The sequence below is a fragment of the Bacillus rossius genome, chromosome 1, assembly GCF_032445375.1.
Source record: "Bacillus rossius redtenbacheri isolate Brsri chromosome 1, Brsri_v3, whole genome shotgun sequence".
Taxonomy (NCBI): domain Eukaryota; kingdom Metazoa; phylum Arthropoda; class Insecta; order Phasmatodea; family Bacillidae; genus Bacillus; species Bacillus rossius.
This window is the reverse complement of record NC_086330.1, coordinates 353,468,950-353,485,462: the sequence shown is the minus strand read 5'-3', so window position 1 is coordinate 353,485,462 and position 16,513 is coordinate 353,468,950. Positions and strand designations below refer to the sequence as shown.

Here is a 16,513-nt window from a genome sequence, read left to right as displayed (position 1 = left end):
CAAATGATTGAAACTTTACAAATATTTTAACATTATTAACACCAGTAACTGCATATTACCTGAATATATGCATCCTAAATATTTGGTTTAACATACCCTTTCGTCAAACAATAAGCTAAATTATTATGCAGCAAACAACAATTTTTTTTAGCAATCCCACAATAGACAACACAGTATCACAATTTTTTTTTTATTAATGAGTATAAACACTATGTATTTATTACTTTACTGCTATTTACCCCCACAAGATAGATATGTAGGCTACGAACAATTATGAAAATACTCTCCACTTTTCAGTGATAACTAACTGAAAGTACTGGGCAACACACAAGTTTATACAATTATATGTCCCTCTATAAGAATAAAAAAAAAGCAGAAGGATAAAATGGTGCATGAATGAAAACAACTGAAAACTGATAAGAAAAACATTTTAATGATTGCTAACCATAGAAAATAAATGTTTCCCAAAGTACATACACAATAAAATCCCCAAGTTATTTTTTGCTGTAATTCATTGATACACTAGAAAATTAAATCTTCATACAGGTCATAATCATTAACAAAATGTTTTATCAAGTTACTAACTGCCTTCTGACCTGTCATTCTAACATTCAGATTAATTTTACTGACCAGATACCTACTTCCCAATAAGCTTTTAGTACATGTTCAACAACAGTTTTAGTCAACATATTTGAAAACAAAAACCCATAAAAATACATTTGTGATTCTATGGCTCTTTTTGAGTACTGTCTTGAATAACATTTTAGCCATTTTTGTTGACCTTCCAAATAGTTGCAAGGTTTCTTATAGGAGAAGTTTGTGGAGCTATTTTTGATAATAATGTAATGACTCTCTGTTGGGTAGTCAGCTAACTGCTGTCTACACACTTTTAAGTTTATCAGTTACTCTCAAATGGTTTATCTGGAAATATACTACAAAAAAATTTTAAACTAAAAAAAAATAATGCCGGAGAAGTATTTCTCCATTTACACACTACATTGTGTTAGTGTTGAAAGAATTAGGATGTATCACTGCTAAATTCGCAATGAATGCAGCCTTAAAATTAAAGCATATTTTGGTTAAGACTGGATCTGTTAGGCACATCCTTACTACATTGAAACAAACTATGTAACAATATGTAAAAACATTAATAGCACAATTTTATGAAAAAAAAATTTAACCAGCACGTCACAGTACAAAAACAAATCTGAGTGCATTCTGGCTAATCGGAACACGAATTCTAGACAAGTGTTTTCTTAACATTAAAGCATTAAAGAGCATTATTATATGAAAATACTTCTCGTAACTTGTGGTCAGATAAAATAGCAGAGTAGCTTATTCCAAAATTCCCTGACTGTCCCTGAGACCCGAATCAACAAGTCTATCTCGATAAGAATGGTTGCGCAGTGCCACTCAGTGTTAATGCTTTTTCTAAAGGAAAATATTGTATACACCATTCAAAAGTTTCCGTTTAACCTTAAAATGTCTGATTATAAAATCATTTTCTTTTTGTCTATCTCCATGTTTATGAGAGAGAAAAAAAAGTAAAATTGACTGAAAGCATTTTGCGATATATGATATAACATGTTTTCCCATTTTTAGAGGTGCCTAGTCATCAGCAGTGAAGTAATTTTATTTTTTTCACCTAAGAAAAAAAATAAAACTGAAATATTTAGTGATTATCCTGACTTTTCTCCAGTAGTCCCTCACCATTTGCATTTCCCTGACACTTTCTAGTTTTCACATTTTTCCATTCCTGTAGCAATCCTGAATTGGCTGCATTTCAGTTTAATTCTGTGCAGTAACTGATTGGAAAGATATGTCAAATTTAAATTCCAAAATATTCAGATTAGCTTGAACGTACCACGGACAATGTGCTGGCAACGAAAAACTATAAACTATTCAAAATTGAATTTAAATTGAATTTAAATTGAATTTTTTTTAGACAGACACTCACTAGAGACTAGAAAAGCATTTTATGTTCTCAATTTTGAGTAAATATGGGTAGTACATAAACATAGCTTCAAAAATCTTCCTTTCAAAATGTCTGTAAAAAAATACATTTAGAAATAATTGTTTTACCATATAATTCATACATGTTACAAAAACTTGTATCAAACTGTATTATTCACAATTTTATCAATTTTATGTACCTACACAATCTATTTAATCATTCAAAAACTAGGTTTAGAAAAATAATTTGGTTGAAGAAATATTTCCCACTTAAGACTTTAGTTCTTACATGGTTCACTCACATGATAGCCAATAAAATTACAGTTATAACAATGAAAGTTATGATATTGAATCATTCTCTTTCTTCTGAATTTTTAATTCATATTCTTCAGGTGTACTTTGAGGATTCAAGCCAGAAATCTTCATTCGTACAGCAATATCAAATAGATAATCATAGCATTCTGCCATTGTCTTTGCCTGTTGCCAAGTATCTCCCCACACGTAAACACCATGCCGTCGAACAAGAACTGCTGTTGTTTGAGGGTACTCTTCGATTACTTCTGCCATTCGACTTTCAAGGTCTGCTTCAAAGGGAGTGTTTTCTATTATAGGGACCACTAACTCTTCGTCATAATTATAATTACGACCAAGCTTCTGATTTAATATACCTTTTATCATCTCTAAATGGGTAACTTTAAACACCTTTCCAGGGTACAAAAGAGTTGCCATCACTGCATGTTTGGAGTGAGTATGTATTACAGCGCCTGCATGTCGAGCTCTATATGCACACATAAACAGGGGTGTGCACTGGCTCTTTTTAAGTTTTTTTGCAGCAGGTGGCAGTTCTAAATCCTTTCCGGCTATGTCTTGAACAAAAATATCCTCAGGGCAAATTCTTTCCTTCTGAACTCCAGAAGGGGCGATATAGATATCATTATTGTATTTGATACTTATCCCACCTCCCGTTCCTGTTACCCACTCCAGGTTGTAAAACAACCGGCACAGCTCTGGAATTAAATTTCTTGGATGCTCTTGAGGCAAATTGGAATACTTTTCACCCATTTTTCATAAAAATTAAACGTGCGCTCTCACTCACTTAAACACAACATGAATACGTTCTTTGATACGTAATTCTCTTTATGACCATTAATCTTCAGAAAGATAACCCTATTGACCTAACCTATAACCTCTGTAAGTAAACACTAGTGCTAAAAACAAAAACGGCTGACAGGGTCCATAGAGAAAAGTGTTAACACGAGCAAACTGCTTACTTATTTTAGAAACACATAGGCACCATGCGCGCTATTTTGGCGGCGAACGTGGTAACTAACTGCAGGACGACAGGGTTTTATACTGCGCGTCATCAGCCTTCAGGGGAAATTGTCAAAACAATTAGCAATATGGATGGTTACAAAAACCCGAAAAGGTGACGCAAATTGCTGTGTGATTGGGTTAAGTAATTCTTACAGAAATAATACATAATCACATATCGGATTTTATTCATTCCCAAAGAGAAATACTAAAGAGAACCAAAAGGAAATTTTGTGGATTGAAGCTGTAAGCCTATGCTGCTTATCAAGTATAATAAAGTTTTAAAAGGACCTACTTTTGCATACACTATTGCCGTCGTCCGGTTTTTTGTGTTCGAGGCAGGGCGTGGATCCTAGCGGGGAAACTGGCTCTTAATGAAAATATGTCGAGGAGGGCGCCAGGCTAGATCTGTGTCTAACCAAAAGTTGGGTCGGTGGGTGCGAATGCCCCTGCGTTGCCCGCTAGGACCGTCGGCGATGGTTGCGGTTGGAGGGATCCCTGGCTATTAACACACATTACAGCATAACACGCTGATTCCTGGCTGGGTTAGGGAGACTCACTCAATAACACACACGAATTCGGTTTTGTACTGTTGGTGACACGTCGCGCACGGAGTGTGCGGAGTGGACGTTTAATCGGTTCGAACAGTTACAATTACAGTTTACACTTACACGACATACACTGAATTACCCTACGAAATTACATTAAATTAACACTGAGTGCTCTGACGCACTGTCACTAATCTTAAACCCTCATGCCAGTCGAGGTTAAGGGGGAGGTCGATTGGAGGCGGCCAATCCCGAGAATTGCTAATGCGGCGGTACCCGGGTCCACCTTTGTGGACCGTGGTTCGCAGTTAAATTAGTTGCAAGTCCTATGCGTTGTTGTTGTCGGTGCCTGTGCACTCGATGTTTAACAAAAAGTCATTGTTAGCGGGAGTCGGCCCGTGCCATATGTCGAACTGCCCCGCGTAATATTTAGTGCAGGGAGTTAATGCTTAAGCGGCTGGGTTAGGCCCTACACCGTAAAAAGGACCGAGGACGCACGGGGAGTTTATGCAATGAAAATATTTGAGTTAATGACTATAGTTACCAGTAGTGAATTTCAGTGGAGACAAAGAGTGATGACTCCCCGTGGAACGCACGTCCGCTCCAGTCCGCGAGTCACTCGGTACTGGCGTTTGCCCTTGGCGCGAGGGGAGGCCTCAGCGTTCTCTCACGCCAAAGTTTCTAAAGTTCCATTATTCGGAAATTATTTAAATAACAACAGATTGAAAGTGGCTCTTAATGCGTACATTAAATAAAAAGGATTAACCTAATTTGCAGATATTCTCTAAGATATAGATTTAACATGTTTACATAAATTAAGTTGAAATAATAAGAGTCACATCAGAGACTATTCATCACTTGTTGACTGCTCCAGTGGCGAGTTATACACAAAAAAGAGGAGGTGACGCCGTCCCCGTTGCCTGCCTGATGTAACGTTAATAAAAGGGGTGTTAATTAATTTTGATCTCAAGGGCGGGGTTCCTGGCCTCGTGGCTGCAGGCAGGGACGTGTCGACAAAGGACTCCCCGGGCTGTTAAGGCCTCCCAGGACGCCGTAGTAGAAAAGATACACACGTAATTTTAACTGGTTTATTGCGTCGCACACGTTACATATGGCACTTTCACACGACTGGCCGCTTCGTCATCAACCTCCGCTCCGCCTACGCCACCCTCACTTGGTGGTACTCGTTATCGTCACTCGGTAGTCCGGCGTCTAGTACGCTAAGAGGGGTAGTTTCCCGGCGAGATGCGAAATGAATGCTCGTGAAGCGGCACGTCGGTTCCTGCACACGTGAAAGTTGGGACGTAACGCGCAATACGTTTACGGTTGGTCTTACAAAGTTACATAACACTAAATATACTATAATCACTATGGTTAGTCCCGGGTGTGGGTCACACAATGGCGGCTACTCCGCATGGTGGCGAGGGCCACGTTATGCTGGGTACGGGTACGGCGGAATCCGTCTGGATATCGCGGCCGTGACCGTGGCATGTCCCAGTTGCTGATTCGTCCGTACACTTGGTCTCGCGTTTGGCGCAGTGCCGCCCCGCGAGGGCGAAGAACTAATTCCCTGTCGGGAGTTTCGATTGTGTGAGGCGCCGGTGCCACGGAGGGTCACCGATTTAAATTACGTAGTACAGGAAGAGACCCGCTGGCGGGTCACTAATTATATTGAAGGACCGCACGTAATATCGCACGGCCGATTGGGGCCGACCGGGGAGCTGTAGGTACTGATTGACTATAATTACCTATTGCATGTTAATGATGCCGAAGGCGCGAAGTGTGAAGGCTCCCCGTGCGTGGAGCTGCCGGCCCGGACGAGTGCTGGATGGCGACTGACTAACCTCCCTGGCCACCGGGGCCAGGGATGGGGGGAAATTCCGCGGGAGAACTGCGGAGCGCGGGAAGATGAATTTGGCCAGTTTTGTGAATTATCTTTGTTTACAAAATGCTTACTGAATTAACGTTAATTATTAGTTATTTTACAAGTATTAGTTTTTGTTTGTTTTATCGAATGCAGGAACAAATTATTTAGTTGCGCAGTGCCACACCCGGCCGGGCGCTTTGCACACGTAGGAGGCCGTGACTGACGTCATGCTGTTCGGGGCACTACACTACGTTGCACGCCCGGGCGTGTTCGAGGCATGGCACTGATCAGGTGTTGAGGACACATAACGGCCTGTGCTCTCAGAGGGAGCACTGACGGCGGCGTCAGAGGTCATATTTACGTTACACAATACTCTAATTAATTTAGGCTGAAGGCCGCAAGGGAGACACTCACAAAAATATATATTCACGTAATTCCACACGTGAGTGACCCGGGCACTCCTATGTCGCACTTTCCTTGGACGAGGTTTTTAATAAAAAGTGGCATTACTATTAATTTGGGTCTGATTTCTAATGAACTGGGGTCCAGGTGGCTGATTAATTAGGGCATGGTCCTTGATTCTACCTGTTCCTCCGGTGCTCGTCTGACTCGGGTGGGCCATGGCTAGGGGTGCGTTCCATTAGCGGGGTCGGATACTGGCGGTTGCAGGATGGGCTTTGGGGTGGCCTTCGGCCGGACGACGCCACTATTAATGTCTATTAATTTACGCACAAACTATGGGGAGAATATGTGACAGACACTGGAATCACATACCGTACTTGTAATTCCGTAAATAATTTCTTTTGTTGAAATAGTAAAAGGAATACATGTGAAAACAAACTGTAAATATTCTGAATATTTAGTTAGATTATTCATGCATTTCGTAGTGTAACTAACATATCTGTTTACAAATCTTTTTAAATATGAAACAATATAACAGTTAATTACCTGTACGGATGTCACATCCCGTTTTTCATTATTTTGACGCCATTCCCGCTGCCTGTTTAAGTTTTTTAGTAATTATTAATCTGAAAAGTGATCTCAGGGGGCAATAACGGGGATTCGGCCTCGTGGCTGCAGGCAGTAGCGCGTCGCGGTTCTAAACCTACCCAGGCTGTTCAGGCCACCCAGGACGCCTTATAAATAAATGGTAAACAGATTGACACGACACTGCAATTTATTAAAAACCGTTACACACGCTTGTTCAAGTACTGGCCGCGTCTGTTGTCTGACCGTCGCTGCACGCGAGTCTCTATACGTAGACGATGCGCGCGACCAGGATAGATGGCAAAACGGTATGTGCGGACGGTATGTGCCCATGTAGCTCTCGTCGGTGAGGAAGTGAGTTCAGGCCTACGTGGCCGGTACCGGAAAATACGGGACCTGGAGGGAACGTTACGTAGGTAGGAGGAACGGTATGTAGTACCAAGGATAAGGCGATGATGTCCGTTTTCACGAGCCCCTTTTTTATTCCGTAAAGAAATCCTGCCGCAGCCTGGCCGGCACGTCGCGGAACGAGCGTCCTCCCCGCTGCGACCCGGACTCCTGGAAATAAATCTCGTCCTCTAGATGCGACCCGAAAAGACGGAGAAGGTAACTTCGTAGCGAATCGTACCGGTTACGAAAGTTCAGTAGTGATACGCAGCACATACGCGACCCGTCGCGGAAGTGGGCAAAGGTCCAGTAAATACACGTGATGACCGAGAGAGTTCAGCGGTTCGAAGAGGCCCATACATGGCCTATGACGTATGCAATCAAAGTCTCGAAATGATACATAAAGAATGAGAAAATCCAGCGGTACAACGAATACGGTTATAGAGCAGCTCGGCTGCAGAGGCAGTCCCGTGACCCGTGACGTTATCACTGACTGCGAACTCAGAGCTAAGAAACGCGTCTCCCGAGCGGAGCGGAGCGGAGCGCACGTATGCTCGCTCTCGTGTCTGGTTCGCCACTGCCCTACTCCGCCCACTAGCGAGCCGAGGCTCACGAGCCGCGGAGGAGAGGAGGGGAAATCGGCCAGCGTGGGAGAGGCCCGCCTCGCGGTGCGCCAGGCTGCGAATACATGGCTGACATAACACTTGAATGAAATAAAGAATTATTACACGATATAAAAAGTAATTGGTTAATGAAATGCAAACACAACTGAATTAATAAATAAGTTACAATTAAAGACAAACCAAGTATTTACACAACATTTACAAACAATATTCCAGACATGAGAGTTATATATAATCGTGGAGGCTCGTGGTTATTTAAATGTATTTACAAAACATAACTATATACAACATCCTGACGTCCGCTGACGTACCAGGGCGCACGCGGGTGCGTCCCTGCTCGTAGCACTTCTCAGTCGGTGCACAAGGGGAAACATACCTCCCTTAGGCCCACGTCGGCGGACAAGTACGGCCTCTGTATCTAGGAGGGCACAACGACTGTCGTCAACATGTAAAACAGCACCGACAATTGAATGTTCTAAAGTTATTTGCAATCTAACCTGTTACAAAACGTTAATGTCCCGAAATGTGCGTTGGCCCGGCTAGATGAGAACATAAAAGTCACAGTCACTTATTACAGCTTGAAACAGTTATTACGTGGTTAGATTGCAAGATAGATGTGACGTCGTCCGACCGAAGGCCACCCTAAAGCCTGACCTGCAACCGCCAGTATTCAACCCCGCTAACGGAACACGCCCCTAGCCATGGCCTACCCGAGTCAGGCGAGCCACCAGCAACCAAGGTAGAACCCGGCCCCACCCAAATAAACAGACCGTCATTTCAACCAACCACGTTATAAAAACAAACACAGATTATTAAACAGTATTACGTATTAATTTAAAGTTGGTTGACGAAAGTGCGACGTAGGTGTGCCCGGGCACTCACGTGTGTAATACGCCGATACGTGTGTGAGTGTCCCCCTGGCGGCCTTCTGCCTGAATTAGTCAATGAAACCATATGACATAATTATTCATCCCTTGTGTTACGTTATTACCCCCACCAGAGCAATCCGGCAAGAGACGAACAGTCGCTGGTGTGACGTAAAATTTAAATGAAATAATTTCTAAACATAATAACTTCAATTTGTAGAAGGGACGAATGACCTTGATTCAGCTTTAATAATTAATGTAAGAATTTAATGCCCTTAAATTCTCTTATTTAACATGTCACATAGAAACTAACGTAATGAGGTCAACCCTGGCGTGAGGGCCACCGAGCCTCGGCCGGACGCCATGACATGACGCCAGTACAGCGCGACTCGTGGACCGGGGCGGACGCACGTCCCACGGAGAGACATCATCCTTTGTCCACACCGAGTTCACTTCTGGTAAATATAGTCACTTCTTAAAACCTCTTTTTTACTAATCTCTCCATGCGTACCCGGTCCAATTTTCGGTCCAGGACCGAATCCGGCCGCATTAATTTAAAAAACCCCCTGCACCACACTTGGTCCGCGGGGTAGGTTCAGCATCCGGCACGGGCCGTCTCCCGAGGAACGGAACTTTAGTTAACATCAGTCGCTCCGGCACTGACACCACCCGTAAGGGAATTTTGAACGAATTTAACTGCGGTCCGCGCTCCACTACCGTGGACGCGAGCACCGCCTCGATACGTAGACTTACGGGATTGGCCGCCTCCAATCACCCTCATCCCTCGTGTGAGTAACCAGGCTCAGAAACGCCTAGTGCCACGCTAATACGTAACATTCATAAACTTGTGCAACGCACCTCCACGTAACATTCGTAAACTTGTGCAACGCACCTCCATGTAACATTCATGAACTTGTGTAACGCACCCTCGTGTAACAATTCTTTTGTAAACTTGTGCCACGTTTTTATCGAGCAACTTTCAAACTCATTGTTGTGTAATTGTGTAGTTTTTGTATTTTTGTGACGTCACCTGTTGTACGACGTGGCGTGTAACTAACGGAGTTGCACCCGAACCACAGTCGCCTGAATAAATGACGCACGTCATTTATTGCCTCATTTCAGCGTATGATTACTTAACCTTACGATTCCCAACCACCGCCGAGTAGGGAATTCCTTAAACCCAAGCAATATCGCCGACGGTCCTAGTGGGCCACGCAGGGCAATCGACCCCACGACCCACCTTACCGACTAGAACCAGAGCTAGTCTGGAGCCCACCCGGAAACATTACATTCACAGCAGCCACCCCCGCTAGGAACCGCACCGGGACTCGAGCCCGAGACCCCGGACGACGGCAGATGTTACACAATTAAATAAGATAAATCGTAAATACGTAGATTAACGAGTTAGAACTCGACACACGAGGCTGGCTAGGAGCCTATGACAAATGATGATTAACTGGCTTCGAAGCCTGAAAACTGCGTAAGACTCAGTCACGCTGTCCGTCTGCTCAGGACATGCAAATTACGTAGTAAATTGAAATATCCCTGTTGGGAATAAAATATTAAGTTATGAGTCGCACAAAATGACATACGACTGAGTGGGGTCGGGCGCAGAGCTTAAAAAAGAATTTAATAAACTTACACTATGTGATGACTTGTACGTGGCGCGAAATCTGTAGGCTCTGCGTTCGCGGAGTGACCGACCCCTGTGAGCTCCCGACGGATACTTGCGCGAGGGTGCCAAGACACGTGAAGCACGGGAAAACAGCTCCGACCAGTTTTGGACTTAAATGACATATTTAACAATATATTGACGCCGACCGCCGGTGCTCCCTCTGGTTCGCACAGGCCGTTATGTCATAACAACACTTACTCTTAAGTGCGCCGAACACGCCCGAGTGTGATGTCCGCCGAGTGTGTGAAAGTGCGCCGCGACGAACGCAAAGCTACGTCAGCGCCCGGCCGGGTGTGGCAATGCGCCTAATTAATTGTATAATTATTTTGTCAAATTGAAACAACTAAATTAATAACAATTTAAAAGTAGATTCATGTAAGGGAAATTATGTCTAATTGTCTTATAAGCATATATTGTGTAACTTGTTTTTAAGTCCAAAACTGGCCGGGTCGGTTTTCCCGCGTTTCACGTGGTTAGGCGCGAGGCCGCAGGGCGGTCTCGCGCTCAGTTACCGTTTGGAGCTCGAAGGGGTCGGGCGCTCCGCGAACGTCGGGTCATCAACTCTAGCATCTCTTCAACATTTTAGCAATAGTGTAAGTTTTCGTAAATCTTTTAATCAACTCGGCGCCGACCCCAACCCAGTCGCACGATATTTCGTGCGGCTCTTAATTTATTAAATTCTTCCCACAAGGGAACTTCATTTTCATACGTAAATCCATGTCCAGTTTAAGGACCGCGTAGTAATGGTACACAATTTTCGGCTGATTAGCCAATTAATCGTTATCGTCGTAGATCCTCCGTAATAAGTGTTGAGAATAACACTGACTAACTTTCGTCTTGTAACTTTCTCCGTTTTTATAGTGCAAAGTGTAACGTGTATTTTAAGTGACTAACTTTTATTTGTAAGGAACTTTTACGTGTACGTCTTCAGTCGGCGTGCCCACGTAATTTTAGAGACGTTAATATTTCGTAGCAGGCTAGACTGCAAACTATCCTGAACGTAGAATCTTTTCTGCGTATTTACGTGCCGGCCTAAGTTGTGGCAACAACCATTCATTTACATGCTAAACCTTTCATAGGGACGAGAAGCCACTGTTTCAGTTTGTCGATATAACTTTGCAATCTATCTTGGTCGCGCGAACCGTCACGTATAGAGATACGCGTGTCATAGCGGTCCGACAACGGACGCGGCCAGTTCCGGGACGAATGAGTGTATCGATACTGAATAAAGTGCAGTGTTTTGTAAATCGTTTACCATTCATTTACAAGGCGTCCTGGGTGGCCTGAACAGCCCAGGTAATTTCTGAACGTTTTTTCAAACTCCGAGACGCGCTCCTGCCTGCAGCCACGAGGCCGAACCCCCGTAAAACCCCTGAGATATTTCACATCGTTAATAATTAATTAAAAGCTAAAACAGGCAGCGGGAGTGGCGACAATATGATTATTGAACAATTGGACATAATTTCCCTTGAATTAATTATATTTTAATTGTTATTAATTTGGTTGTTTTTGATTTAAAGAATAATTATTGATTAGTTTAGCGCATTGCCACACCCGGCCGGGCGCTGTAATCGACTTGGTGTTTGTCGCGGTGCACTTTCACTCACTCGGCGGACATCACGCTTGGGTGTGTTCGATGCACTTAAGAGTAAGTGTTGTTGTGACACAACGGCCTGTGCGAACCAGAGGGAGCACCAGCGGTTGGCGTCAATTTAAATAAGGCCCGTGCAGATATGTAGATAAATATGGCCGTACAGTTAACGTTTTGCCAATCATATCAAGGGAAAAAATTTCTAGCATTGTGTTGCGGGTTCCACCTGTCCCCCCTGGTGGTCGTCGATGTGGGTTGGGGTCCTGCTCGGTCTCAGGGGTAGGTTTGGACCTTAGTGATGGGGAAAGAGGATGGCTTGGCAGATGAGGCTTTTCACATCCTGTAGCGGCTTCTGCCAGTCGGCGCGAGCCAGCAGCTCTAGACGGCGCCTCCGCTCGTCCTCCAGGCAGTCAGCAGCCCGCAGCTCCGCCTCTCGCAAATGCTTCTCTGGCCACGGCACCCTAGTCTCAGGGGCGACGTCTCGCTCGGCGTGGGTGTAGCGGTCGTCAGGTCTACTCCGGTTGTCTGTCAGCGCTCTCACCACTTGCTCTCACACCTCCTCACTCACTCTCGAGCCGGCGGGAGTGCAGAGGCGGGCCCTCCCCTCCCTCTATTGCCGGAGGGGTGGAACTGTGACAGACGAGCTCCACTAACCCTTATTGTTCTATGAGCTCCACTGTCGTGCGGCAGTCGAGGGAACCTAGTTGCCACATATGGTAAACGGACGATTGTCACTTGTCAACACGCACACACACTGGGCCGCTGCACTGACACTCGAACTCGCTCACTCACGATGCATACGGACAAAAGGGATGGGGATAGGCAACAGCGACCTTAGGGACTGAGGCAGGCACGGTGGATGTCATCAAGTGTAATAATTTTTTATTTTAATATTAATTTTAAAAAATACTATTTTTACCGGAATTGTTGGTGTATTACATTAGGTCCCTTAATTTTCATTTGTTTTCCATCAACAGCATCAAAAATATACAGTGTGTTTTCATTTCATTGGAAACAAAATGTCGGATAACCTAAATATCCTGAATATGTCCCCAGTATGCTTCTTAACAAACATAAAAATAAGACTGCTCATCGCACTCGTCTTTCGAGGTGTGTAAAAGAGCTGCTAAAATGTTAAGAACAGTAAATATATGTTATAGATTATGAAAGTTTTATGATTGATTTTATTTGATTTTATTACGAAAAACTAAGCTGCGTTGCGAAAAGGTGAAACCATTGCTTGTGATTTTTTTTCCCCTCTAAATTTTTCTGTGAATGATCAAGTGACACATTCGTTACAAATAGTTGTAGATTATTGACTATTAGAATTTGGCGATAAGTTCCTATTGATTATTAGAATGTGGCGATGAGTTCATGGCTTACAAAGTTTTTCCAGGAAATAAAATTATATTTAAAAAAACTAAAATATACATTTTATATGCTGTGCCATCACCTGGGGTCTTGAACTCGATACCCGGGGTGAACCTAGTAGTTACTGGTGTCTCTGTTGAGGTGTTTGTTCTCCGGGAGGGCGCCAGGCTAGTCTTAAAGCGTCTAGCCGTTGTTGTGGTGGGTCGTCGGCCCCAGCGTGCACTACTAAGCTCCTAGGCTATATGGTGTCTGAACACAATGAACACACGCACGTAATTACTTGACGGTTTTTGAACGAAGGGGAAACGCGGGGAACGGCACGTCCGTCCTAGTTGATGACCCGTTGTCGACTGCCGTTGACCGCGGCTGGCCTAAGAGGGGGGGGGGGGGCAGCGTCAGACTGCATAGGCTAGGCTAGGGGTACGGTCTCGCAGCGGGGTAAGGTACTGGCGGGGTGGAGACCGGGCTTCACTGTCACAGGCGGTACGACGTCAAACGCTCCCCCCCTGGAGAAGCCCGGTCTTTCCCCGCGATAGGTACCCCGCAGCATGGTCGCACCCCTAGCATTGGCAGCAGGTCCAAGCTGGAGGCGCTTGGGGTGGCAGCAGCTGGTAGGGCCCACGCTCTGCTCACAGGTCATCCCGCTGTGTGCACCCAGGGGCTGCATCAGCAGACCGGACACCCCGGATTGTTCCCAGGTGGTAGTCTGCAAGGTATCCCGGTGGCCGTCTGACCCGTTGGGGCCGTCCGGTCAGGTTTTCATGTTGGCGGAGGTCAGTTTGGGTGGCCGACGTGGTCTCTTCACTTCCTGGAATCCCGGGTGATGCCGGACCACTCGAGCTATGGTTGGTTTGGTCCTCCTCTGGTTCCATTGCGGGTGGTGCCAGCACGTGGTCGCTGCTCCTATCAGGTGCGGTGTCTGTGCCTGTGAACAGCCTTGTTCGCATTTGTCGCTGAATTTGTCGCTGTGGGGTCATTGGCTCATCGAGGCCATTATCATCCAGGTGACACGGGTGCTGGGTTGGCCGGCGGGGCTGTTCGTTAGCCTCGTCATTCGGCTCGATCACATGGACAGTGAAGTGGGCATCCTCCAGGGATGCCAGGTGGCCCCAGGCTCCCCGGGTCAGTGACACAGGTGCATCGGGGTCAGTCTCGTACGGTTCGGTCACGACCAGTGGTGTACTTGGTGCCTCGTCTGCATCGAATGTCGTTTCATCCGCCGAGACATCAGTGATAATTACTCGTGGTAATTGTTTGCGTCTGAACCGTCGGCGTGAGACTTGCCCACCGTTCTGGTCCTCGTCCCCCTCACCCTCAGGGGTGGTTGGATCGTCCAGTTCTCTCCTGGGTGCTGGGTGTTCTGGTGGAGTCAGTGTTACAGGCGATTCTGGGAGCCTGTCTCCTGGGAGTGTGGCAAGGCGCAGGTCATCACGATGAATCTTCTTCACCCGCCGTCCACCTAAGCGCACGAGGTATGTGGTCTGGCCCAGGCGTCTCTGTACCATGTAGGGGCCTCCCCAGCGGGGGGCCAATCCTGCACAGTAATTACGTGGTGTGGCCGACAGGGGATGGACACGCACAAACACTTGGTCTCCTGCTTGTACGGTGGGTGGCGTGCGGTTCGTCGTTGGTGTTATTTCCATCGCATAGATTTTTTGCCATTGGCGTGCTTCTTCGTGTGTGGCTGTGCGGCGGCGGTCTCGCTCTTCCGGTCCTTCTGTCGGGTGTGGTACTCCATGCGTGGCCCATTCACCGGGTAGGGGTAGATTGTGTCCCTGAACCATCTCGGCGGGTGTTCTACCAGTTGCCGCATTCACCCGACGGCGCATGCAGAACAGTGCATCTGAAATGTGCTTGTCCCACTGCGCATGGTCTGAGCTGAGGCGTATGCGCATCTGCGCCTTCAGCTCCTGGTTGCGGCGTTCGGTGGGGTTTGCCCGCGGATGGTATGCGGGTGTGGTGTGGTGCTGTATTTGGTGGTCGTCGCACCAAGTCCTCCACTGTCGGCCCAAGAACTGGCTGCCATTGTCGGAGAGGGCTGACTGCGGGTAGCCCCAGTGCGGCAAGAACTCTTGTGCCAGGATCTTGGTGATGGTGGCGGCTCGCACATTTCGACAGGGATAGGCCTCCGTCCACCGGGTGAACAGGTCAGTTACTACAAGCAAGAACCTGTTCCCCCTCGGTGTTCGTGGATATGGGCCCATCACATCCAGCGCTATTGTCTGGAAGGCTGTGGTGGGTTCCCGTGGCCGCTGCTGCTCCTCCCCATCTCGCCGTCGTGCCTTCCGTGATTGACAGACTTGACATTCGCGGACGTACTCGCGTACATCGCTGGTGACCCCGGGCCAGTGGTAATATTGGCAAACAGCCCGCTTCGTCTGGTCGGTGCCAGGATGGCCGGCTAGGTCGTGGTCATGGTAGAACCGTAGTACAGCTTCCCGGGCTTCAGGTGGTACGTACATCTTCCAGTCCACTTGGTGTCCAGGTGTACGGCACCACACGGTCCCGTCTCGTACACACCAGGTGTCATGTTCCCCCATCGTCGCCTGTTGGCGCCGTCGATCGGCCTCTGGTGATGTCCCTTGGGCTTCCAAAACTCGGTGATGGACATCGGCTGCTGTACTCGGTGGTACGTTGTCTTCCTGGGCATCAGCTGTAATCCGCGTGCATGTTGCATCTGGTTGGGCTTGCCTGTTTTGGTGGCTGGGTGGCAGCATATACTCCCAGTCTTCATGGTCGGCTAGCTCGCTGTTCTCGTCTGGCTCGCGAGACAGAAGGTCGGGCAGCTGGTTGTCTGTTCCGGGGACGTGTTCGACTTCAAAGTCAAAAGATTGCAGGAACAATGCCCACCGGATCAGCTTGCCCTTCCTCCCCTGCATGGTGTGCAGCCAGGTCAGGCACCTGTTGTCGGTGCGGAGCGTGAATGGTTTTCCTTCCAGGTGCGGGCGGTACTTCTTCACGGCCCACACGACAGCCAGGCACTCCTGCTCGTTACTGTGGTAACGACACTCTGCCGAGCCGAACTTCGCACTCGCATAGTCGATGACTTGTCGGTCTCCATTCTGGTCCAGATGGAATAGCACAGCTCCCACCCCTAGTGCACTGGCATCGGTTTGCAGGTACAGGCGGCACTCTGGGTCCACCCGTGCCAGTGTATGGCAGCTCGTGAATGCAGCCTTAATGTGGTCAAAGGCATTTTGTGCGATCGCATCCCACCTGTAGCGCAACCGTGGTGACAAAAGGTCTGTGAGTGGAACAATGATATTTGAAAAGTTCGGTATATAGCTCCTTAACCAGTTAACGAGTCCCACGAAACGTTGTAGCTGTTTGCGGG

The 16,513-nt window shown here is 46.6% G+C and overlaps 1 protein-coding gene across 1 annotated transcript; it reads right to left on the bottom strand.

Annotated features, from left to right (window-relative positions):
- Positions 1-411: 411 nt before the first annotated feature.
- On the bottom strand, positions 412-3,118 carry LOC134528242 (probable methylthioribulose-1-phosphate dehydratase). The gene has a single exon (XM_063361683.1). It carries the CDS (start codon positions 3,013-3,015, stop codon positions 2,293-2,295), a length of 723 nt encoding a protein of 240 aa, XP_063217753.1. The 5' UTR covers positions 3,016-3,118; the 3' UTR covers positions 412-2,292.
- Between the last annotated feature and the right edge of the window lie 13,395 nt (positions 3,119-16,513).

Excerpts from the sequence above, each read along its gene's own strand:
- LOC134528242 (XM_063361683.1), bottom strand. The coding sequence starts at position 3,015 with ATGGGTGAAAAGTATTCCAATTTGCCTCAAGAGCATCCAAGAAATTTA.